The sequence below is a fragment of the Amblyraja radiata genome, chromosome 7 (genome assembly GCF_010909765.2).
Source record: "Amblyraja radiata isolate CabotCenter1 chromosome 7, sAmbRad1.1.pri, whole genome shotgun sequence".
Lineage (NCBI taxonomy): Eukaryota > Metazoa > Chordata > Chondrichthyes > Rajiformes > Rajidae > Amblyraja > Amblyraja radiata.
The window spans coordinates 64,950,694-64,977,279 of NC_045962.1; the positions used below are offsets into that span (position 1 = coordinate 64,950,694).

At 42.7% G+C, this 26,586-nt stretch overlaps 1 protein-coding gene across 1 annotated transcript in view; it reads right to left on the reverse strand.

Moving 5' to 3' along the window:
• lrp1b (LDL receptor related protein 1B) overlaps positions 1-26,586 on the reverse strand; it is a 1,292,371-nt gene that overhangs the window by 633,548 nt on the left and 632,237 nt on the right. The window contains exons 16-17 of the mRNA XM_033023505.1: positions 5,532-5,672; positions 4,732-4,857 (exon numbers count right to left, since the gene is read on the reverse strand). Coding sequence (XP_032879396.1) covers positions 4,732-4,857; positions 5,532-5,672 — 267 coding nt within the window. The remainder of the gene's footprint in view (positions 1-4,731; positions 4,858-5,531; positions 5,673-26,586) is intronic.

The window sequence follows — 26,586 nt, forward strand, 5'->3', positions numbered from 1 at the left end:
CAGCAGCATAATCAAGAATGAGTCGCACCCTGGCCCCGCCCTCAACTCCCCTCTCCCATCAGGCAAAAGGTTTATGTAAAAATGCACACCACCAGATTCGGGGACAGTTTCTTCCAAGCTGTTATCAGGCAACTGAATTGTCCTGCCACAACCAGAGAGCAGTGCTGAACTACTATCTACCTCTTTGATGACCTTCGGACTATCCTTGATCGTACTTTGCTGACTTTACCTTGCACTAAACGTTATTCTCTTATCATGTATCTAAACCCAGTAAATGGATCGATAATAATCATGTATTATCTTTTTGCTGACTCGTTTGCATGCAACAAAAGCTTTTCACTGTACCTTGGTAAATGTGACAATAAACTAAACTGATCAGGCAGCATCTCTAGAAATTACCCTGTTGTATATAGTCCTCGATTATGTTGTCTGGTTTAGTGGGTCAATGTGAAGTGGAAATTGAGTCGATGGTGGGGGGAGGCTGGTTTGTGATAGACTGGGTTACATCCACAACTCTTTGCAATTCCTTGCAGTCAAGAGTCAAAAATCAAGTGTTTTATTGTCAAATGTCCCAAAATGGAACAATGCAATGCTTACTTGCAGCACCACAACAGATATGTAAACAAAATATTCTGTTCCCTCAACCGTGCTTTTATTCTTTGTAGAGAACTATCTTTGGCAAAGCAGCTGCCAACATTACTTGTAATGTATTCGCAGAGGATGCTTTCTATATGGTGCATCTGTAGAAATTGGCATGATTTATTGGTGACGTGCCAAATTTCCTAAGTCTTATGAGGAAGTAGAGAAGCAGTGTGCTTTCTTGACCATAGTGTAAATGTGGTTGAATCAAGACAAATGCACAAATATTATTTTAACAAAACCACCTTCATCTACTTAAGCCATATATTCTGTCTGGCTGTTTATATTAAGACTGTTCAGCCTATCCTGACACATTTTGGTGTCATTTGGTAGGATGTTGGCTCTACATGCAGTGTTATTGTTGTGCCACATGGATGAATGTCTCAATCAGATCCATCTCAATCAAATGATAAGTACTTTGTGAGGATCTGGTTTTCAAACTCAAGACTTCAGACTTTACCTACTTACACTCAACACTGACTGCCAATATAGAGTCATTCAGTAGACGCAGAGCTTAGATTCTAATTGACAATGTGCATCACTTACGTAATGCTGGATCAACTCAGCTTTCATGCTTCCCATCTCCAAGTCACATTGCTTCCCTCATATTATGAAATAGCTTGTCACACGTAAGTTAATCAATATGTGTAGGAAGGAACTGCTGATTCTGTTATAAACCAAAGATAGACACTAAAAGCTGGAGTAAATCAGTGGGGCAGGCAGCATCTCTGGAGAGAAGGAATGGCTGACGTTTCTAAACGAGAACCTTCTTCAAGATGTTGATGTCATCTCAGACATATTTCCATCCTTTGAAAATCATATTGCTGCTTTACAACATACTTCATACTTGAGTGCCATACCAAGGCATAACATAGGAGACCCAATGACGGAAGAATAAATAACAAAATGAAACAAAAATGCTGGGAATTCTCAGCAGATCACCCTGATGGGATATGTTTAAGAACAAACTACAGATGGTGGAAAAATCGAAGGTCGACAAAAATTGCTGGAGAAACTCAACGGGTGAGGCAGCATCTATGGAGAGGCGGAATTGCCAATGTTTCGGGTCGAGACCCTTCTTCAGTCAGTAATTTGTAAGGCAGTGCACTGCTGTTGCCATTTACCTTGGGCTTCTGTATTCAAGTTCAAGTTCACATTTATTGTCACATGCACCAATTGAGGTACAGTGATACTTGAGTTACCATGCAGCCATACAATTAAAAGAACACAATACATGAAAGAACTTAACATAAACATCCACCGCAGTGATCACTGTGATGGAAGGCAATAAAGTTCAGTCAGTCTTCCTCCTTTTGTTCACCCGTGTATGGTGCCTTGACCCTCCATAGTCCACGCAACGGACGGCCCGATGTACAGGCCCTCTCGTCAGGATGATCGAAACTCCGACGTTGGGATGGATGAAACAAACTCATCCTGAAACACGCGGCTTGGAGAGCCCAAATCGGCCACTTTCTTACTGGAGACCGCAGCTTCTTGATGTTTTAGGCTGCAGGCAGGCCAGCAGTTGGAGCTCTTCTCTGGTGAACCCCGACAAGGGATCCCTGGCTTTGGGATGGTAAAGTCCGCTCCACGCCTGCTGCTAGAAGCTCCGCAGACCGCGGCTTCATGATTTAAAGTCAGCAGGCCGGCGGTCAAAGACTTTCTTCCGGCTTCACGATGGAAGTCCATGCCGCGCCTGCTGCTGAAGCTCTGGGCCGTCTCCGGGAAAGGCCGCACCAATCCAAGTTGTTAGGCCGCGAGGGAGGCCAAATGTGACTAGTAGAAAAGTCGCATCACCGCCGAGGTAAGGGACTGGAAACCCCTTTCCTCCCACCACCCCCCACATAAAAACATACCGAGAAACATTAACACATACATTTAAACATACTAAAAAAACAAAATAAATCGAAATGACTGACAAACTGCTGGTGAGGCTGCCACTTGCAGCGCCACCCGATGGTCAAGACATCGTATTGTACTACCACAGACATTATGTTGTCACTATGATCCTTCACAATGAATGGTGATGGACCAAGGATTCCAAGAGGAAAATAGGGATCAATGTGCATTGAAAAATTCATTAAGCAAACATGAAGATTTCACGTGTAGAAAGGAACTGAAGATGTTGGTATATACCGAAGACAGACTGAAGGGTCCAAACACGAAACGTCACCTATCTTTTTTCTCCAGAGATGCTGCCTGATCCGCTGAGTTACTCCAACGCTTAGTGTCTATCTTGTGGAGATTTCACAGCAGACTCCATCCCGCATTTATTCTTCACTGGGTTTTATTTGCTGTATGAAGGCACTCAGGGTTCAACTATCATTTTTGAAATAAGAAATTAAATGTATAGGAATCAACACACTACCAAAAATCTTTCACTTGTCAGAGTTCTGTAAAATACACCAAGGGAATACATTTTCCTGCCAAAGATAAGGCAGCAGGGTTTTTCATAAGAAACAGAATATTTAACCAATTTAATGGTTTCCAGCTATAATGGTGGATTTCTACAAATAGATTTTGTTTAATGAATTGCTTAATTTTAATTTAGTTTAGTTGAGGGATATTGTGTGGAAACAGGCCGTTCGGCCCACCAAGTCCGCACTGACCAACGATCCCCGCACACTTATGCTATCCTACTCACACTAGGGACAATGTACACTTATACCAAGCTAATTAACCTGCAAACTGTAAGTCTTTAAAGTGTGGGAAGAAACTGAAGATCTCGGAGAAAATGCATGTGATCACAGGGAGAACGTACAAACTTTGTACAGAGAGCACCCGTTGTCGGGATCAAACCCGGGTCTCCTGCCCTGTAAGGAAGTAGTTTTACCGCTATGCCACCGTGCCTCCCTAATTTTCAAAAGAATTAGAGCAATAGTCATGGAGTCATTTAGAGATACAGAATAAAAACAGGACTAAAACAGAACCTTCGGCCCATCAAGTCCGCACCAACCACTATTAATCCATTTTGCTCGAATCCCATGTAACCCATTACATTTTATTCACTGCACATTCTCTTCAACCTCTTCCACATTTTACCATTCATCCACAATTTTGGGGGCAACTTACAGTTGCCAATGAACCTGCAACCCACATGTTTTTAGGATGTGAAAGGAAACCAGAGCACCTGGAGGAAATCTGTGCAGTCACAGGGATAACCTGCAAATTCCACACAGGCAGTACCTGAGGTTCGGAATGAACCTCGTTATTTGGCACTGTGAGTGTGTCTTCCAAATTGCAATCTATGATCAATGCAAGGTAATTATTTTTTTTAAGTTTGAAATTATGGATAATAATGAATACTATTGTAATGCAATATAGTTGAACCATAAAGGTTATAGTTATTAATTTACAATGTACACATATGTTAATTTTATAAGCATATTGTTCCTGAATTAATTATTGCAGTACCAGATTGAAGTAATTATTCATCAGCGTTAAAAAGCCACATCCCTCTTATAATATTAGCTCTAATTATGCATTATATTAATTTTCAGGAAATATTGTACAGTCACTAAAGTTCATAAATCATTATGGCATGAATTACAGGAAACATCAGCAAGAAGAGATGCATATTTTACACAAATGGTATTGCACTGCATTTAAGAGATTATGTCCTCTTTCCCAAATGCACTATTGGACAATGTATATCAAGGCTTCGCTATATTTTAGAAAGTTCTGGAGAATCAAAATGCAATCATAATACACAGCCCATATCAATGCTAACAATAATGACCTACTTCAAACTGTACCTCTCATGGTCTTTATCAAAACAATTGCTCAACGACAAAAATTATAACTAACATTGGTTCATTCTTTCAATTAAAAAAATGTATGAATTTGTACTTGTAATTAGCTGGAGTTAAAATATTTTTAGCATGACAAAGACACATGTGACTCTTGTATAATTTAAAAATGTCAACATTGGCAATATATGTTCCAATAGTTCCACAACATATTCCTTCTGTTTGTTAAGGTGGATAACTAAAGTAATGCAAGAGAAGAACATTATTTAAACAAGGCTCGAAGCTTCAAGACTGTTATACATCCAGCTTCTAAGATTATATTTAAATCAACTGTGGGTAGTACCTGAACAAGTTTCATTTGATTCATCTTCATTGCTGACACAGTCATTGGCTCCATCACAAAGCCATCTTTTAGGGATGCAGCGATTATTTTGGCATCTGAAGTGATTAGCAGGACATGTACTATTATCTGGAAAGCACATAATTCTAGCTGATCAGTTAAATTTAAAGCTGTAAATAATATCTTAACTATACAATTTGTAACTGTGGTATGAATTTATGATAAATGAATGAATTATGCATTGCCTTAGGTTTGAAGTAGCTATTTCTAATGAATTGATATTTCTGTTCCAAACATTTTCTCATAACTTTACCTGTCACGAACAGTAGGCTGCATGGGTGCACTATTAAAATGCAAAAGTTTATAGCAAAAATTCAAATGATTTACTTGTAAATTTTACGACCTATTAAATAAATGATCATTACTTTCAGATTATTCCCAATTGCATATCAAACCACTGTCATTTGATCCATAAAATGCAAATGGACAAAAATAAAATTTACAGAACAAATCAGTTGTGTCAACAAGTCTAAAATTATTTTTGATGAATTGGAATATCTGAACAATAAATCACTATAGTTGCATTCAAATGTAGTCTTGCAGGCTAAATTAGGCAGTCCAATGTTGACAGTTGTAAAAAGGTTGCTGAGAACTTGTCTTAAAATGGAAAAGCTAAATTATTTTAAATTTTAATTCCCTGGCCATAGAATATCTGCTTATAAAATAAAAATGTAACAATACATATTCAGATCACTTTTTTTTAAGTTAAAAAATTGAAGATACATTTGTTATTTGAAACTTACAACAGAGATCTTGATCCTCATCACTACCATCAAAACAATCATTATCACCATCACATTTCCAACGCTCTTGAATACATCTTCCATTTCTACAAGCAAACTCTCCAAAATGGCATTGCTGATGATTTGGTGAGCCGGTCGTTACTAGGAAAAAATACAGCAATAAAGGTTATCTGTAATGACTGAAATAAAATACCTAAGACATTAGTTACTTAAATTGTTAATGGTAACATAATCAAATCAGAAGCTGATCAAGAAGGCAGAAGTGACCAGGGAATTCTGTCCAAATTACTTCAAATTGCATGACAACAAATAATCGTTTTTATTTCACAACTTCTGCCAATTTAGAGAAACCATTTTCATGTGGAAAATCTCCTGGGGGAAATGTAGAGAGTTTCTTCTATTTTCCACAGGGAAAGCTAGGAAAAATGTTGATTCTGATCTGCATAATAGTTAATCTCAGTTTCATGAGTCATGAAATACCCATTTAGCACACATTTGTTAAACTCTAGTCTCATCATATCACAATTTGTGTTTTACACTGCATTTCTACTCCAGAAAACTTGTGGGTTGGGACGATAAAAGCAAAAGTTGTTCTTCGAATTCTACTAGAAGTACTGTAACATTGAAAATGCTCAAAGCATTCTGGAGGTCTTGCAGCATCAGTGGACAGAAAATGATCTTCAATGCAGATATCAGAATGTATTGGCAATTTTGAGTTACCCAAAATTGCTACTGATCAAAATGGCAAGTAAAAACCCTTTTATACTTTTGTGATCTTATTGTTCAAAAATTATTTAACCCAAAATAATGAGTTCTGCAGAGCATGAAGTCTTCTGCAATATAATGGCCACCAGGTGTGATGGATGGGGGGAAGATAGCAAGGTGCTGTACTTGCCCCATCCATAAAACAGATGATAATAAAGCATTAAATAAATAAATTCAGCATTTCCTAATGTCTCTCTCATTTATTTACATCTTAAAGTTACCAAATATTAACAAAATAAAGCATACTATCAAATAATTCAATACAAAACAAAAATCATGTAAAATCACTAGGTTTGTAAACATCATAAATTGCCTGATATTTACTTATGTTTTGAAGCAATTCTACTCCACAAGTATCAACAGTGCAAATTCAGAGGACATTCCACATTGTAAGTGCTGGGGAACAGCTGTAACTTTCCAAATCAACGTAGGACTTCATCAGATCAGTGCAATTTTGAGAAATTGACAAGTTCATGCTCAGCAATCTCTTAAATTAATAGAATTCAAATGAACAATTTACTTTTTCTGATATCTCACAATTTTACGATTTTAAATAGTAGAGAAGAAATTATATTATATTTCACCAATTTATAATCTTATTATCTGGTCAGGATCTATTCAAAATGCCATATGCTTGGAGATTGCTGTTTACCTTTATGGATACATCCAGATAATCTAGAGTCATTCACGATATCTGGAATAACTAATCTGATCTGATGCCGGTACTTAGTTCTTAACAACGTGTTTGAACATTTGATTTGATGTTTGAGGAGGAAATTATTTAAGCTTAATTGTTTCAAAGTGTAATATTGTATGATTAATTTAGTCCATGAATCTTGGGAAACATGCCCGATATTTGCTGTGATCAACAAATCAACAGCACTTGTTCCTGAACGTAATTGCACAACCTCTCTACAATGACATCCCTTTTTTGGTCTTGTTGATGAGAGGATTCGTTCAACATAATTTCTGGCATGCAGCAGATGTGATATCAATAGACAATAGACAATAGACAATAGGTGCAGGAGTAGGCCATTCGGCCCTTCTAGCCAGAACCACCATTCAATGTGATCATGGCTGATCATCCCCAATCAGTACCCCATTCGTGCCTTCTCCCCATATCCTCTGACTCTGCTATCCTTAAGAGCCCTATTTAGCTCTCTCTTGAAAGTATCCAGAGAACCGGCCTCCACCGCCCTCTGAGGCAGAGAATTCCACAGACTCACAACTCTCTGTGAGAAAAAGTGTTTCCTCGTCTCCGTTCTAAATGGTTTACCCCTTATTCTTAAACTGTGGCCACTGGTTTCTGGACTCCCCCAACATCAGGAACATGTTTCCTGCCTCTAGCATGTGCAAACCCTTAACAATCTTATATGTTTCAACAAGATATCCTCTCATCCTTCTAAACTCCAGAGTCTACAAGCCCAGCCGCTCCAGTCTCTCAGCACATGACAGCCCTGCCATCCCAGGAATTAACCTTGTAAACCTACGCTGCACTCCCTCAATAGCAAGAATGTCCTTCCACAAATTTGGGGACTAAAACTGCACACAATACTCCAGTTGTGGTCTCACTAGGGCTCTATTCAACTGCAGAAGGACCTCTTTGCTCCTATACTCGACTCCTCTTGTTATAAAGGCCAACATGCCATTCGCTTTCTTCACTGCCTGCTGTATCTGCATGCTTACTTTCATAGACTGATGAACAAGGGACCCCAGATCCCGTTGTACTTCCCCTTTTCCCAACTTTACGCCATTTAGATTGTAATCTGCCTTCCTGTTTTTTAAACCAAAGTGGATAGCCTCACATTTATCCACATTAAACTTCATCTGCCATGCTTCTGGCAACTCACCCAACCTGTCCAAGTCACCCTGCATTATTATAGCATCCTCCTCACAGTTCACAATGCCACAAAGTTTTGTGTCATCTGCAAATTTGCTAATGTTACTTTGAATCCCTTCATCCAAATCATTGATGTATATTGTAAATAGCTGCGGTCCCAGCACCGAGCCTTGCGGTACCCCACAAGTCACTGCCTGCCATTCTGAAAGGGACCCGTTAATCCCTACACTTTGTTTCCTGTCTGCCAACCAATTTGCTATCCATGTCAGCACTCTACCCCCAAAACCATGTGCCCTAATTTTGCCCACTAATTTTCTATGCGAGACCTTATCAAATGCTTTCTTAAAGTCTAGGTACACTACATCCACTGACTCTCCCTTGTCCATTTTCCTAGTTACATCCTCAAAAAATTCCAGAAGATTAGTGAAGCATGATTTCCCCTTCGTAAATCCATGCTGACTCGTACCGATCCTGTTACTGCTATCCAAATGTGTGGCTATTTCATCTTTTGTAATTGACTCCAGCATCTTCCCCACCACCGATGTCAGGCTAACAGGTCTATAATTCCTTGTTTTCTCTCTCCCGCCTTTCTTAAAAATTGGGATAACATTAGCTACCCTCCAATCCACAGGAACTGATTCTGAGTCTATAGAACATTGGAAATTTATCACCAATGCATCCACAATTTCTAGAGCCACTTCCTTCAGTACCCTGGGATGCAGACCATCAGGCCCTGGGGATTTATCAGCCTTCAGTCCCATCAGTCTACCCAACACCATTTCCTGCCTAATGTGGATTTCCTTCAGTTCCTCCGTCACCCCAGATCCTCTGACCACTACTATATCAGGAAGATTGTTTGTGTCTTCCTTAGTGATCTAAAGTACCAGTTGAAATCATCTGCCATTTCCTTGTTCCCCATAATAAATTCACCTTTTTCAGTCTTCATGGGTCCAACTTTGGTCTTAACTAGTTTTTCCTCTTCACATACCTAAAGAAGCTTTTACTCTCCTGATTTAACATCACTCCCTGACGAGCTCAATGCGTTTTACGCACGCTTTGACAGGGAGAATACTGATGTGCCTTCCCGATCCCCCATTCGCTGTGATGGCATTTCAGTCTCAGTCACAGAGGCCGATGTCAGGAAATCTTTCAGAGGGGTGAACCCCCGGAAAGCACCTGGACCTGATGGTATACCCGGCCGTGTTCTAAAAACCTGTGCGGATCAACTGGCGGGAGTTTTTACGGACATTTTCAACCTCTCACTTCTGAGGTCTGAGGTCCCCACCTGCTTTAAAAGGGCATCAATTAAACCGGTGCCCAAGAAGAGTAAGGTGACATGCCTCAATGACTATCGACCAGTGGCACTAACGCCGGTGGTGATGAAGTGCTTTGAGAGGTTGATCATGGAGCAAATCAACTCCTACATCGACAAAAACCTGGACCCACTGCAGTTCGCGTACCGCCACAACAGATCAACGGTGGATGCGATCTCGCTGGCCCTCCACTCCGCACTGGACCACTTGGACAACAAAAAATCATATGTCAGGCTGTTATTCATTGATTACAGCTCGGCATTTAACACAATCATCCCCTCCAAACTGGTTACCAAACTCGCAGAACTGGGTCTCTGCGCATCCCTCTGCAACTGGATCCTCGACTTCCTCGTCCACAGACCACAGTCTGTTCGTATTGGTGGAAATGTGTCAGCCTCAATAACAATCAGCACGGGAGCACCTCAAGGCTGCGTGCTCAGCCCCCTGCTGTACTCACTCTATACCCATGACTGCGTAGCGAACCACAGTGCGAACTCCATCATCAAGTTCGCTGACGACACCACTATTGTGGGGCGTATCACTGATGGGGATGAGTCAGAGTACAGAAGAGAGATCGAGCAACTGTCCATATGGTGCCAGCGCAATAACCTGGCCCTCAACACCAGCAAAACCAAGGAACTGATTGTGGACTTTAGAAGGAATAGAATAGAATAGAATAGAATAGAATCTTTAATTGCCACGCAACCAGGGTTGGTGGTATTTGGGTTCGGTACATGATGGTACACTGCTTTTGTTACATACCACTAATAACACAGATCACTGTAATAAAGTGCATCCATACCACATCACAAATCACAAATCTCACCAACAATACATAGTGCAAAAGAACAAACAAAGACCATAGACAAGACACTGTATACATCAAAAGTCATATTATTGTCTGATTATTGGACGGAATTGAGAGTTCTTATTGCTGAGGGGAAGAAACTGTTTTTAAAGCGGGTGGTTTTAGTAGCAAGTGACCTGAGGCGCCTCCCCGAAGGGAGAGACTGAAAAAGGTGATTTGCTGGATGGGAGTGGTCCGAGATGATCTTTTTTGCCCGTTGTGAGGTACGTTGGAGATAACTTGAATGGATTGAGGGGAGGGGGGAGTTGATGATCCTGGAGGCCTTGGAGACAATGCGTTGTATTCTGTGTAGTGAGTGACTATCGGTGTTACCGTACCAGACTGTGATTGAGGAGGTGATGATGCTTTCAATGATTGATTGATAGAAACGGACCAGGAGGTGTTTATCAACTCTGAACTTTTTGAGCTGTCTGAGGAAATATAGACGTTGTTGACCTTTCTTGATGACGTGGTCTGCATTGATGTGCCATTTTAGATTATTGGAGATATAGGTGCCTAAAAACTTAAATGAGTTCGTGGAGGTTATGGGGTGAGAGTTGACATGGACCGGGGGTTTGTGGTTTTGATTGCGTCTAAAATCTATGATGATTTCTAAGGTTTTTGAAGTATTAAGCTGAAGGTTGTTGTCTGTGCACCATTTGACTGCGCTATCGACTGTTAGATGGTATTGTGATTCTTTGTTGTCTGAGATTAGGCCAATTATTGTTGTGTCGTCTGCATATTTAAAAATTTTAACTGAACTGCATTGGGATGTGAGGTTGTTGGTGTAAAGTGAGAAGAGCTGGGGTGACAGAACGCACCCTTGGGGGGCTCCTATGTTGAGAGTCAAAGGGCTGGAGAGTTTTTCACCCACCTTGACTCTTTGCTGTCTGTTTGTTAGAAAGTGTAGAATCCAATGGCACATGGCTGGGTGGATGCTCATGTCCAACATTTTATTGTAGAGTTTAATCGGGTGTATAGTATTAAAGGAGTAGGAGGGGGACCCACAGCCCCATTTATATCAACGGGTCGATGGTTGAAAGGGTCAAGAACTTCAAATTCCTGGGCGTGCACATCTCTGAAGATCTTTCCTGGTCCGAGAACACTAACGCAATTATCAAAAAAGCTCATCAGCGCCTCTACTTCCTGAGAAGATTACGGAGAGTCGGATTGTCAAGGAAGACTCTCTCTAACTTCTACAGGTGCACAGTCGAGAGCATGCTGACCGGTTGCATCGTGGCTTGGTTCAGCAATTTGAGCGCACTGGAGAGGAAAAGACTACAAAAAGTAGTAAACACTGCCCAGTCCATCATCGGCTCTGACCTTCCTTCCATCGAGGGGATTTATCGCAGTCGCTGCCTCAAAAAGGCTGGCAGTATCATCAAAGACCCACACCATCCTGGCCACACACTCATCTCCCTGCTACCTTCAGGTAGAAGATACAGGAGCCTGAAGACTGCAACAACCAGGTTCAGGAATAGCTACTTCCCCTCAGCCATCAGGCTATTAAACCTGGCTCGGACAAAACTCTGATTATTAGCAACCACTTTCTGTTATTTGCACTACCAGTTTATTTATTCATGTGTGTATATATTTATATCATGGTATATGGACACATTTATCTGTTTTGTAGTAAATGCCTACTATTTTCTGTGTGCTTAAGCAAAGCAAGAATTTCATTGTCCTATACAGGGACACATGACAATAAACTCACTTGAACTTGAACTTGAACTTATATTCTTGGCCAGCTTACCTTCATACATCATCTTTTCTGCCGGTATTGCCTTTTTAGTTATCTTCTGTTGCTCTTTAAATATTACCCAATCCTCTTGCTTCCCGTTCATCTTTGCTACGTTGTACTTCTTCTCTTTTATTTTTATACTGTCCCTGACGTCCCTTGTCAGCCACGGTCGCCCCTTACTCCCCTTGGAATCTTTCTTCCTCCTAGGAATGAACTGATCCTGCACCTTCTGTATTATTCCTAGAAATACCTGCCATTGTTGTTCCACTGTCATCCTTGCTAAGGTATCTTTCCAGTCAACTTTAGCCAGCTACTCCTTCATGGCCCAATAGTCCCCTTTATTCAACGGTAACACTGACACCTCCGATCTACCCTTCTTCCTCTCTAATTGTAGATTAAACCTGACCATATTATGGTCAATACCTCCTTATGGCTCATTAACCTCGTTCCTTTATCAAATCCGGTTCATTACATAACACTAAATCCAGAATTGCCTTCTCCCTGGTAGGCTCCAATACAAGCTGCTCTAAGAAACCATCACGAAGGCACTCTACAAAGTCCCTTTCTTGGGGTCGAGCCAACCTGATTTTCCTGGTCTACCTGCATGTTTAAATCTCCCATAACAACCACAGCATTTTACTTCGGAGTCACGTGGGTGACAACGTGAAGAACCCGCTCAGTGCGCAGGCGCGGCATTACGCCAGCAGTGCAACAGTGGCTGCCACGGGACTTAGGCTCTCCCGTTACAGAATGAACCGGACCGTCAGGTGAGTACCCTGAGGTCGGGTTTTCTTTTACAGGTGAGCCTTTTTCTGCTTGTGTTTTTTACAGGCAGAGAAAAAGGCTCTGGAACAAAACTGTCCCCCGTTTTCCCGTTGGGGAGGGGGGCAGCAACAGGCGGTAGGAGCGTTACCCGGTGTTCCGTAATTCCCCGACACCGTGCCGAGGCCAGCCCGCTAGTACCTGAGCAGCGGGCTGGACGCATAGCCACTCGAGAGGCATCCGGCAGATGTTCCCGATGTCGGACGGGACGTCTCTCCACCCACACGGGGGGAGAGAGAGCCGCCTGAGCCGCTGGAGCGGTTCACGGAGCAGGTGCCTGCGAGACGCGCTGCTTGAGGGGCGCTCTCGCTACTACAAGGCACAAAAGCTCCAGAAGAAGGCGGTAGGAACAATTACCGGGCGCACCGCTATCCCCATCACCGCGCCGAGCCCAGTCCCGCTAGTGCCTGAACTGCGGGCTGGATGTCTAGCCATCCGAACAGGCATCCGGCCGGTGGCATCCGATTCGTCGGACGGGGACATGTCTCCACCTAAATGGAGGAGAGACAGCCGCCTGAGCTGCATCCAACAGCAATTGGAGCAGCTCCAGCGAGATGCGCAGAAAGAGCGCTCTCGCGGAGGGAGGTCAGGCACCCCCTCCACAGTGCTTCATGCACTGCCCTCTGCTCCCTCATTACTGGAGGCTAGCATTGGTGACCAGGGCTGGGCTGGTCTGGAACAGGGGCAGGCGGACAAATTCGGGAGTATGCCAGGGGTGCAGGAACATGAAGAGCTGTTGGGTGTGATGGACCGCTTGTAGCAACCCCACGGGCTGGAGCACCGCTGGAACCAAGAATGGCGGCCAGCATCAACCATTACTGGAAAAGGTGCTCGCTGAGGTGCTGAAACAACACAGCACCAGAAAACGGTGAGGCCCTCAAAGTAAAAAGTGTCAACAGCCAAATCTGGGGGCATGTGGGTCACACATCCGGACCCAAGAACTCAAGCTACAGCAGATCCTAAGGCTCCTGACGTCGGCCATCACAGCCTTTGCTCGTTCCGTGGAGACCACGCAGATGGATACCTGCCAGCAGGATGTGCTGGCATTAATGTGTACCACACAATTTGAGATCAACAATCTCCGGAGGGAAACATAAGACCTGCCCTCAATCCCAAATTTGCTGGCTTGTGTAAAGCCCCAGCTGCGGAGACGGACGCGCTGCTATTTGGGAAAGATTTCAATAAAAAACTGAAGGAGATGCAGGAAGCATCAAAAACCTTTGGCCTAATGAGGGCAGGCCCCGGGACGAGCAAACCAAGACCTCCGATACCCAAGCGGCAGCACCCCACGGCATCCACCAGTCAACGTCCGCAATATGGGACTGGTGAACGCTTGGGGTCCGCACATTATCCCCAAAGATCTTTTAGATCAGGGCCCGCAGCGGACCCTCTGGAAAATGCGCCTCCCCCCAACATCGCCAGCACGTCAGAACAAAATCTTCAGGAAAATGAAGAAACAGAATCGCCAATAACCATGGAGGTAGGTGGGTCTGGTCCCTACCAGCATATAGAGAATAAGGGTGCTTTATTAACAGGGGGGAGATTACACTTGTTTAAAGAAGCATGGGGTATGGTCACGAGTGACAAGTATATACTCAACAACATTACAGGATATAAAATACAATTCATGTCAGAAAAAACGCCGCCAGTTCAACAATGGCCCCAAAGGGTATTTCTCCCTCCGTCAAAGAGAAACGTGAGGGACAAGCTGAACTGGTGAGACTTATCACAAAGGGGGTCATCGAAAAGACCAAACATGAACCTTTGGAATTTGTATCGAATATATTCACTAAAACCAAAAAAGATGGTGTCTGTCGCATCCCCATTGACTTAACATCACTAAACAAATTTGTTAAGTATATACATTTCAAAATGGAGACATATGTTACTGCCAAACAACTGAATTCCAAAGGACACTTCATGGCAAGCATTTATCTTAAAGATGCTTACTATCTAGTACCCATATACAAGGATCATCGCAGATACCTAAAATTTATCTGGATGGTATAAAGCATTGCCCTATGGGCGAACTTCAGCCCAAGATTATTTACCAAAATATTGAACCCAGCCATGGCAATACTAAGAAAACAAAAACATATTGTCATGGCATATCTGGAGGATATTCTGATAGTAGGGAAAACGATGGAATTGGCTGTGGCAGCAGTATCAGCTACAAAACAGCTCCTCGAAACTCTGGGGTTCGTCCTACATCCAGATAAATCTAAGTTGAAGCCATCCACTATCATGGACTACCTGGGCTTCACAATTAACTCAGTCCATATGACTGTTACCTTGCCAAAGGCAAAAATGGTTGAATTAGCACAATCATGCAACAAATTAATGGTCAACGAGCGACCAACTATTCGACAAGTAGCAAGAGTAATTGGGGAAATGGTAGCAGCATTTCCGGCTACACAATTCGGACCTTTACACTATCAAAAAATTTACAGAGAGCAAAGGTACGGGCAATAAAACGACATACAGGTCACTATGATCGTGTCATGAACTTACCCACTGAAGCAATATCAGAGCTACAGTGGTGGGCAGAAAACGTTTGGCATAGTTTCAGCCCTATCTTTATCACTAACCCTACTTTAGTTATTCAAACAGATGCCAGTGCTCAAGGCTGGGGAGCGACTAACTCCATATCCAGCACAAGTGGTAGATGGACTAAACTAGAGTCATCATTACTACTTACACTGGGCATTAACTATCTAGAGATGTTGGGCGCCTTTTATGGTTTAAAAGCATATGTATCTAATATGCAGCACTTGCATGTTCGGTTACAAATTGATAAATACTACGGTGATGGCTTATATTAACCATATGGGTGGCATAAAATCATTATCATGCGACAAATTGGTCAACATGATTTGGCAATGGTATGTCGAAAGACATATTTGGCTATCAGCTACTTACCTACCAGGTAAGCTAAACACCCATGCCATGAGAAAATTAAACGCCTGGGTTGCAAGTTTGAACAGACCTTACCTGGAACTGGGATTGTCCAAACAAAACATCACCACCATGTCGGCATCCCTTCGAACATCCATCAAGAGGCAGTACTTAACCAGCATCAAAAAAGGGAGAAGTACTGCCAGGAAACATGGACAACATACGCAACAGCTACAGCCACCAACATACTGGAGTTCCTGGCCATCTACACCACGATGTAGGGATCAGCTACAGTGCCATCAACACAGCGCAGAGTGCTCTTTCTGCTTATCTCAAACCAGCGCCAGGACAACAGGCGATGGGATCCCATCCACTGGTGGTAAAACTGATGAAGGGCATTTACAATATCAAGCCCTAAGCCCAGGTATACCCATATTTGGGATATCAGTGTGATCCTGACATATCTCAGGGAATGGCCACCAGCCAGATCCCCCGGCCTCGAGCAAGCTACACTAAAGACGCTCATGTTGATGGCACTTGTATCCGCTCAGAGGGTCCAGTCACTACACCTATTGCGACTGGACAACATGATCACAGCTCCAGACCAGATCTGTCGTTATCCAGCGACTGGTCAAACAGAGCAGACCAGGAACACCTAATCCAGTCGTGGCTTACCCACCAGAACCACGGTTATGTGCCATGACCCACCTACTATCCTACATAGACACAACCAGAATATTCGAGGGAGATGAAAAGCCTTGTGGGTCAGTCACAAAAACCTTATGGTGGGGTACGAGCCAAACCATTGCGAGATGGCTCAAGCAGGTGCTAGAAACTGCTGGGATAAACACTAACATGTACAAATTTTATTCCACCAGGGCAGCATCCATGTCGACGGCTAAAGAATGGACATGCCTATAGACCACATCCTGGCTACAGCAGGATGGTGGGAAGGGAAAAGACCGTTCAGAAATTTTATAATAAGCCGTTGGCAAAACCTGGTTTATTTGCAGTAAAGATTTACGAACTGCAAATATTTAATTTAAGGCCAGGGGAGCAACTTAATTCTTTGTTGTTATTGTTTAAAAAATACCATTGTGTTTTTCTACAAATAGACTCATTGGTTCATTATGATAACACTTCCTCCCTCAAGAACTTCGGCAGTGAGTTAAATGAAACTGTTACACGGTTTGAAATCACAGAGCTTTGAAATCTTCACGTAGTCACTCACGTGACTCCGAAGTAAAATAGTAAGATTAAACGAGAACTTACCAGTTTGAAGTTTGATCTGTATTTTATGAGGAGTTACGATGAGGGATTACGTGCCCTCCGCTCCCACCCTCATTATATGGATCAAACTAATAAATTGATGTCTCCTTATCTTTACTATGTTTACTTCAAAATAACTGTGTCTATCTGTGATTCCACACCGCTGCTTGGAAGTATGCCGCGCCTGCGCACTGAGCGGGTTCTTCACGTAATCCCTCATCGTAACTCCTCATAAAATACAGATCAAACTTCAAACTGGTAAGTTCTCGTTTAATCTTACTATTACCTTTGCTACATGCCAATTTTAACTCCTGATTCAATTTGCATCCTTTGTTCAGGCTACTGTTTGGGGACCTGTAGATGTCCCATTAGGTCTTTTTACCCTTACAATTCCTTAGTTCTATCCATACTGACTCCACCTCCTGTTTCAATGTCATCTCTTGCAAGGGACTGAATTTCATTCTTCACCAACAGAGCTACCCCACATGCTCTGCCCACCTGTCTGTCTTTTCGATAGGAGGTATACCCTTGAATATTCAGTTCTCAGCCCTGGCCCTCTTGCAGCCATGTCTCTGCAATTCCCACAACATCATACATGCCAATTTCTAACTGAGCCTCAAGCTCATCCACTTCATTTCTTATACTTTGCGCATTCATATATAACACTTTGACCTCCGTATTCACGTCCCCCCTCGCAATTGGCCCTGACCTTACTCTTTTATTCCTTCTCGAACTTTCCTTCCCATTAATTCTAGAATCCTTTGTAATTGTTCCTGTACTCACTTCCCCTTCAACCCCATCTTTGTAATTGTTCCTGTACTCACTTCCCCTTCAACTCCATCTTTATACTCCCAATTTATCAATCCCTCCCCCCCACTATTTAGTTTAAACCCACAGTTTAGCCCTAGAAAACCTGCCTGCCAGAATGTCGGTCCCCCTCCAGTTAAGGTGTAACCCATCCCTTTTCCTCAGGCTGACTGAGTAGCAACCACATTAAATAATTCTCACTGATAGCAAGCCCTTAAGAATGAACAAAAATCAGACCAACAATTTTAAATTAACTTTTAAAACATTTTACAGTGGGCCAAATCAAGTTTGGAAAGAGCCTATTGATGTAGGTCAACTCAAATATAAAATAGGAAACATTTTAGATAAGTAATCTTAAAAAGTTATTAAATATTTTAACAGAGGAAACAACAAGGTATTGGCAGAAAATTACAGATTTTGGCTAGAGTTTGTATGCAGCAAGTAAGCACCATTAAAAACAAACTGAATGCAACAAACAATCTATTCATAATAGTTTGCAAACAGCTTAGTTTGATATTAATTCAATTAATTTCCATTATTTCTATTAGGGAATACTGCAAATATTACAGATTGTAATGTAGAAGTTGAAACAATGACTGCAACTCTAGGATATGGCCTGAGGTTCAGGATACAACTCCTACAACACTGACCCAGTGCCGCTGCCAAGACAACGTGCCTTTGAGGCCAAGATAAGCCACTATTTAAAGAACTTGACACTTGGAGGGCACAAGTTGGCACCGGAAATGTGGCGGCTCTCTATGTACTGCCTCGGTGAAGGCTGCAATTCTTACACTAGAATTGTAGCTCTCCTGCACTTATTTTTGATTGTGTTTATAGAGTGTGACTTCACTGAGTTGTAGGCAAAACAATTAATTTTACTGTGTCTAGGCACATGTGACATTAAAGTGCTATTGAACCATTGAATTATGAAGCTACTATCAAGTTCAAAGTGTAATCAAGACACAAGTTAAATGTTTTCCAGTCATTTTTCCTGTGAGCCTGTCCCATTGACAATTATGAAGGGGTTCAATGGGGTAGGCTAAAACTATGTTCACTAAAATTATATACTGTAAGATCAAAGATAATTAATATGACAATCAATCACTGATAAATCCAATTGTAAAAGCCTTCCAATGTGGAGATTGATACCCCATGGTGTAATTTTAATAAAATATGCAAATCCACTTAATGGGAAGTACATGAAAGAGGAAAGAAGTTAAGATTAATTGAAATTCAACCAGCATAGGTGGAGCTTAAATACCAACCTAGAACAGCTGGATTGAGTGAGCTGTTGCTGTAAAATTTACATAATTAGTAGCATGATTGCCATTTATGAATTCATCTGAGCTTTCACTAAATTTGAAGGGGATCATTCATTCTTTAACACTTTGATAAACCTGACTAATCTGGCGGAGGTTTACAGATGAAATCCTGTAAAAGAACTAATCTTTGCCAGTCTCTTAACCAGCACTGTGCGTCCACCTCTTATTTGATTATGTGGTTTTTCATGCTTTACTTTCAGTGGAGGGGGGCAGTGGAAATAATCTCAGTTTAAACATTGGGATCTCCATTTTTAACTCAAAACTGCATGTGACTGTTCTTTGATCTAAATTGTTTAGTTTGGAAAGAATACAGCCATGAAGAACTAAGGAGCAGTCATGTGCTGGTAATACTCACCTGATTATCGTGGGTGTTAGCTTGCTAATATATAATTAATACTCACTCCATTCTGAAAGTGCAATGAGCATCACCTACAAGGTGTTATTTGGCTTAATTATTACACTTTTGTAATTTAATTTACAGCCCATCTGAGTGAACCTCATTGAAAACAATATTAGATGGAGTGTAAAACCAGGATTGCACATAATTCCTGGTTTAATGCCAATGGGTTACATTAAAGTTCGTCTCTATATCATCTAGCTGCAAAATTAATCCTTCAAAATTTCAGTGTGCTTCAAAGGAGCCGGTGGAATGCCAATAATAGTTTGACTCCCCTGTTTTCATCTGTTTCTTTTAAACAGATGACTCTCCTCTTTCTCTTCGGACTGGATGGCTAGCGCCCGCCGAGGGCTCCAGCAACAAGACCCGGAGCGCGGCCTTGCATCATCCGGCGCGGCGTTAATGGCCGCGGGACAATTGCCATCGCCCGCCGGGGGCTTTGACTCTGATATCGGGAGGGGAATGGGGAGTGCAGCGGAGAGATACGTTTTTTTGCCTTCCATCACAGCGAGGAGGAGATGCGCTGTGATGGATGTCTGTGTATATTGTGTTGTGTCTTGGGTCTTTTTTTCTTGTGTGTATGACTGCAGAAACAACATTTCATTTGAGCCTCTATGAGGTTCAAGTGACAAATAAATTGTATTGTGTATTGTGTATTTCTGGAATCTTCTTTCTCCAGAATTTGCCAATTTTGTGATTTATTTATGTAAGTTACAACTCAGAAGATAGGCACAAAATGCTGGAGTAACTCAACGGGTCAGGCAGCATCTCCGGAGAAAAGGAATGTGGCGTTGCAGGTCGCAACCTTTCTTAGGATACAAAGGATACAAAGGGCATTTATTATCATATACACCAATTGGTGGAGTGAAATTTGACTTGCCATTTGCAGCACAACAATAAAAATAAGACACAACATTAAAGAATTTAACAGTAAACATAAAAAACATCCCCCCACAATGGTTCTCACTGTGAGGGAAGGCAGCAAAGTCCAGTCCTATCCCCTGTTCACCTATGGTCGGGCCTATTGAGGGTCCGCAGTAGCCGCTATGGCAGCCCGATGCTTCAGGCCCTCTCGCCGGATGATGGAACCCCGGCATCGGCAGAACCCTCTCAGCGGCTTGGAGTATCTGGAACGGCCGCATCCTCCCCGGAGACCGTGGCTCCAGAATTCCACGGGCCGCGCTGGTTGGAGCTTCAACACTGGCGATCTCGGCGAGAGATCCCAGGCTCTGCATTGTTTAAAGTTCAGCGCTGCCCCACAGCTGGATGCTCCACAGACCGCAGCTCCGCGATGTTGGAGTCGGCGGCCTCAGCACTCAGGAGCCCACCGCACGGCGACTCGGGTAAGGCATCGCCCGCTCCGTGATGGTGCTTCAGCGCTGTGCCACCGCCGAAGCTAAAGTCCCGGCCGGTCCCAGCAGGAAACGCCGCTCCAGTGGCAGGCCGCGAGGAAGGGGCGAAGATACGGCTCAGATTCTAATGAAGAGTCTCGACCCGAAACATCACCTATTCCTTTTCCCCAGAGATACTGCCTGACCAGCTGAGTTGCTCCAGCATTTTGTGTCTATCTTCGGTGTCAACAAGCATCTGCAGTTCCTTCCTACACAAGTTACAACTCACATATGTTCTCACCATTGTAAACAAGTGAACGGACACTATATGGTGTTTAAGTCAGCTTTAATCATTAGTCATAATGGCACAGTACAATACATGTTAGTTCCACTCTACCACTGGTGCGATTACGTAATATAGGAAGTGAGTGTTAATATGAAGTGTTCAATAAGGTGGAGTTAGTGGTAGTACATTACTCTGATTGGTTCACATGCAATAACCAATCTACATCCTTCCCCGTAGAGGAAAGAGTTGTTAATCAGTTGTTAGAATACATGCGGTTAAACCTACTCGTCGTATCTATCCGGCGGTCTACTAACCCGACCCGAGTGCGTGCGGACAACCCTCTCCCCCTCCGTTCCTGAAGAGTTAGTAGGGCTGGGTGGTGGAGAACCCGAGAATGAGAACGCAGCCGGGGAACTGGGAGATGAACGGCGGGGCGAGCATGCAGGTCCAGGGGCACTGGACATCATGTTTTTCTGAATGCGCTTCTGGACCGTAGCTGGTTTGAGCACCTTTGGCTTCAGCTGTTGCTGGGCAACGGGGAGCTGGGGCCTTGTCATACGAGACATCAGGTGCTGGGCGGGAGAGCCCTGGAGATGTTTCTTAGGTTTAACAGATCTAGGTAGACATTGGATTTGGCAAGATGTGAATGTTCCATTAGCTGCTTTGCGCTCCTAACAGCACGCTCCGCGAGGCCGTTGGATTGTGGGTATTCGGGGCTGCTGGTGACATGTTGAAAGTTCCATTGTCTCGCAAAGTATTTAAATGCTTGGCCGGTGAATTGTCTTCCATTGTCAGTTTGCAATCGAACCAGTACACCGAATACAGAAAAATGTCTCTGAAGCTTCTGGTCTCCAACTGGAGGTGTGGATTCATATCCCACTCCTGCACCATGTGTACGGACAATGTATGGTGTTTGTCAGCTTTAATCATCAGTCATAATGGTTATATGGTTAGGGCTGGGTGGTGGAGAACCCGAGAATGAGAACGCAGCCGGGGAACTGGGAGATGAACGGCGGGGCGAGCATGCAGGTCCAGGGGCACTGGACATCATGTTTTTTCTGAATGTGCTTCTGGGCCTTAGCTGGTTTGAGAACCTGTGGCTTCAGCTGTTGGGTATAAATGCAGGAGTAGCAAGATGGATTCAACAGTGGCTAAATGGGAGAAGCCAGAGGGTAATGGTGGATGGCTGTTTGTCGGGTTGGAGGCAGGTGACTAGTGGGGTGCCTCAGGGATCTGTGTTGGGTCCTTTGTTGTTTGTCATGTACATCAATGATCTGGATGAAGGTGTGGTAAATTGGATTAGTAAGTATGCAGATGATACCAAGATAGGGGGTGTTGTGGATAATGAAGAGGATTTCCAAAGTCTACAGAGTGATTTAGGCCATTTGGAAGAATGGGCTGAAAGATGGCAGATGGAGTTTAATGCTGATAAATGTGAGGTGCTACACCTTGGCAGGACAAATCAAAATAGGACGTACATGGTGAATGGTAAATGGTAGGGAATTGAAGAATACAGTTGAACAGAGGGATCTGGGAATAACCGTGCATAGTTCCTTGAAGGTGGAATCTCATATAGATAGGGTGGTAAAGAAAGCTTTTGGTATGCTAGCCTTTATAAATCAGAGCATTGAGTATAGAAGCTGGGATGTAATGTTAAAATTGTACAAGGCATTGGTGAGACCAAATCTGGAGCATGGTGTACAATTTTGGTCGCCCAATTATAGGAAGGATGTCAACAAAATAGAGAGAGTACAGAGGAGATTTACTAGAATGTTGCCTGGGTTTCAACAACTAAGTTACAGAGAAAGGTTGAATAAGTTAGGTCTTTATTCTCTGGAGCGCAGAATGGTTAAAGGGGGACTTGATAGAGGTCTTTAAAATGATGAGAGGGATAGACAGAGTTGATGTGGACAAGCTTTTCCCTTTGAGAATAGGGAAGATTCAAACAAGAGGACATGACTTCAGAATTAAGGGACAGAAGTTTAGGGGTAACATGAGGGGGAACTTCTTTACTCAGAGAGTGGTAGCAGTGTGGAATGAGCTTCCAGTGGAAGTGGTGGAGGCAGGTTCGTTGGTATCATTTAAAAATAAATGGGATAGGCATATGGATGAGAAGGGAATGGAGGGTTATGGTATGAGTGCAGGCAGGTGGGACTAAGGGAAAAAAGTTGTTCGGCTCGGACTTGTAGGGCCGAGATGGCCTGTTTCCGTGCTGTAATTGTTATATGGTTATATGGTTATAATGGCGCATGTTAGTTCCACTCTACCACTAGTGCGACTTTGTAATATAGGAAGTGAGTGTTAATGTGAAATGTTCAATAGGGTGGAGTTAATGGTAGTACATTACTCTGATTGGTTCACATGCAATAACCAATCTACAACCATATTTTAGAACTAAGACTTCATTTGTGTTCGCCGGTTTTCATTCAAAACATGTGTTCTCTTATTCCCCAACATGGAAGGAGTTTATTTTCTGAACATGATTCCTCCAACAGATTGGGGAAGGTTTGCTTGCACAATGAGATCTCCAAATGCATGATTGAACTGCTTTTACTAATTCAGTCATCATTTCCTAGACTGCCTGTTACTTCATTTGAAAGAAAGCAATGAAACTCTTTGCAGTGACCATATTTTACTATTGATGGGCTAATCCATGGATGGCTTGGGGAAAAAATACCCAGCTCAGCAGATGCCCAAAAACTTTCAGTTACAAACTTTACTTGGGCAAGAATCAATTCTGGGACTTTAAAGCCTAATCATGACATATTATTTTGTCCACCATGTAGTTGGAATCAGATGGTTTGGTCATTCTGAAAGTTGGCAGACTTCAAATCATGTTTCATATCCGGGAAGTGGTGTTAGGTAAATTGAATGGATTAAAAGCCGATAAATCCCCAGGGCCGGATAGGCTGCATCCCAGAGTACTTAAGGAAGTAGCCCCAGAAATAGTGGATGCATTAGTGATAATTTTTCAAAACTCTTTAGATTCTGGAGTAGTTCCTGAGGATTGAAGGGTAGCTAATGTAACCCCACTTTTTAAAAAGGGAGATTGAGAGAAAATGGGGAATTACAGACCAGTTAGTCTAACATCGGTAGTGGGGAAACTGCTAGAGTCAGTTATTAAAGATGGGATAGCAGCACATTTGGAAAGTAGTGAAATCATTGGACAAAGTCAGCATGGATTTACGAAAGGTAAATCATGTCTGACGAATCTTATAGAATTTTTTGGGGATGTAACTAGTAGAGTGGATAAGGGAGAACCAGTGGATGTGTTATATCTGGACTTTCAGAAGGCTTTCGACAAGGTCCCACATAAGAGATTAGTATACAAACTTAAAGCACACGGTATGAGGGTTCAGTATTGATGTGGATAGAGAACTGGCTAGCAAACAGGAAGCAAAGAGTAGGAGTAAACAGGTCATTTTCAGAATGGCAGGCAGTGACTAGTGGGGTACCGCAAGGCTCAGTGCTGGGACCCCACTATTTACAATATATATTAATGATTTGGACGAGGGAATTGAATGCAACATCTCCAAGTTTGCGGATGACACGAAGCTGGGGGGTAGTGTTAGCTGTGAAGAGGATGCTAGGAGGCTGCAAGGTGACTTGGATAGGCTGGGTGAGTGGACAAATGCATGACAGATGCAGTATAATGTGGATAAATGTGAGGTTTACCACTTTGGTGGCAAAAACAGGAAAGTAGACTATTATCTAAATGGTGGCCGATTAGGAAAAGGGGAGATGCAACGAGACCTGGGTGTCATGGTACACCAGTCATTGAAAGTAGGCATGCAGGTGCAGCAGGCAGTGAAGAAAGCGAATGGCATGTTAGCATTCATAGCAAAAGGATTTGAGTATAGGAGCAGGGAGGTTCTACTGCAGTTGTACAGGGTATTGGTGAGACCACACCTGGAGTATTGTGTACAGTTTTGGTCTCCAAATCTGAGGAAAGACATTCTTGCCATAGAGGGAGTGCAAAGAAGGTTCACCAGACTGATTCCTGGGATGTCAGGACTTTCATATGAAGAAAGACTGGATAGACTCGGCTTGTACTCGCTAGAATTTAGAAGATTGAGGGGGGATCTTATAGAAACTTACAAAATTCTTAAGGGGTTAGACAGGCTAGATGCAGGAAGATTGTTCCCGATGTTGGGGGTCCAGGGCAAGGGGTCACAGTTCAAGGATAAGGGGGAAATCCTTTAGGACCGAGATGAGAAAAACATTTTTCACACAGAGAGTGGTGAATCTCTGGAACTCTCTGCCACAGAAGGTAGTTGAGGCCAGTTCATTGAGCTATATTTAAGAGGGAGTTAGGTGTGGCCTTTGTGGCTAAAGTGATCAGGGGGTATGGAGAGAAGGCAGGTACAGGATACTGAGTTGGATGATCAGCCATGATCATATTGAATGGCGGTGCAGGCTCGAAGGGCCGAATGGCCTACTCCTGCACCTATTTTCTATGTTTCTATGTTTCTATAAGTTCATGTCATAGGAGTAGAATTAGTCCATTCAGCCCATTGAGTCTACTCCACCATTCAATCATTGCTGATCTGTATTTCCCCCTTAACCCCATTCTCCTGCCTTCTCCCCTTAACCTTTGACACCCTCACTAATCAAAAACGATTCAATTCCCGCTTTAAAAATATCCAAATGCTTGGCCTCCGCAGCGCCTGTGGCAATGAATTTCACAGGTTCACCACTTTTTGGTCAAAATATATTACTCCTCATCTCCTTTATATTGGCACCACATTTTATTCTATGGTTATGCCCTCTGGTCCTAGACTCTCCCACTAATGGAAACATCCTCAACACATCCATTCTATTCAGGCCTTTGATAATTCGTTAAGTTTCAATGAGAGCTCCCTTCATCCTTCTAAACTCTAGTGAGTCCAGGCCAAGAGGCAACAAACGCTCATCATACATTAACCCAATCATCCCTGGGATCATTCCCGTAAACATTCTCTGGGCCCTCTCCAAAGCTAACACATATCTCCTCAGAAATGAACTGACTAAATTGTATGAAAACGTGCCCCTCAGGTTCCTATTAAATCTTTCCTCCCTCTCCTTAAACGTATGTGCTCTGGTATCTTATCTGAAATACACTAAAAAGGTAAAATATGTGGGTAATCTATTTTTGAACATTATTTATATTAGTTTGGCATTTATGCTAACTGGGAAGGAAATTACGGGGTTACATCATGGGCAAAATGGGGAATTAGGAATTTGTTTTAACCCATGCCCAAAAAGCAAGGCTATCATGTTAAAATGCAAAGAACAGTTTTTTAAAATGTTTCTATATGTACTCGGGAGTATAATGATTGGACCTGTTACAAATAGTACTGTTGGCAGAACATAGAGACAGACATCTGGTCATGAATCCCTGCAATGCATGATTGATGGATGTTTGGATTTGTTCAGATACA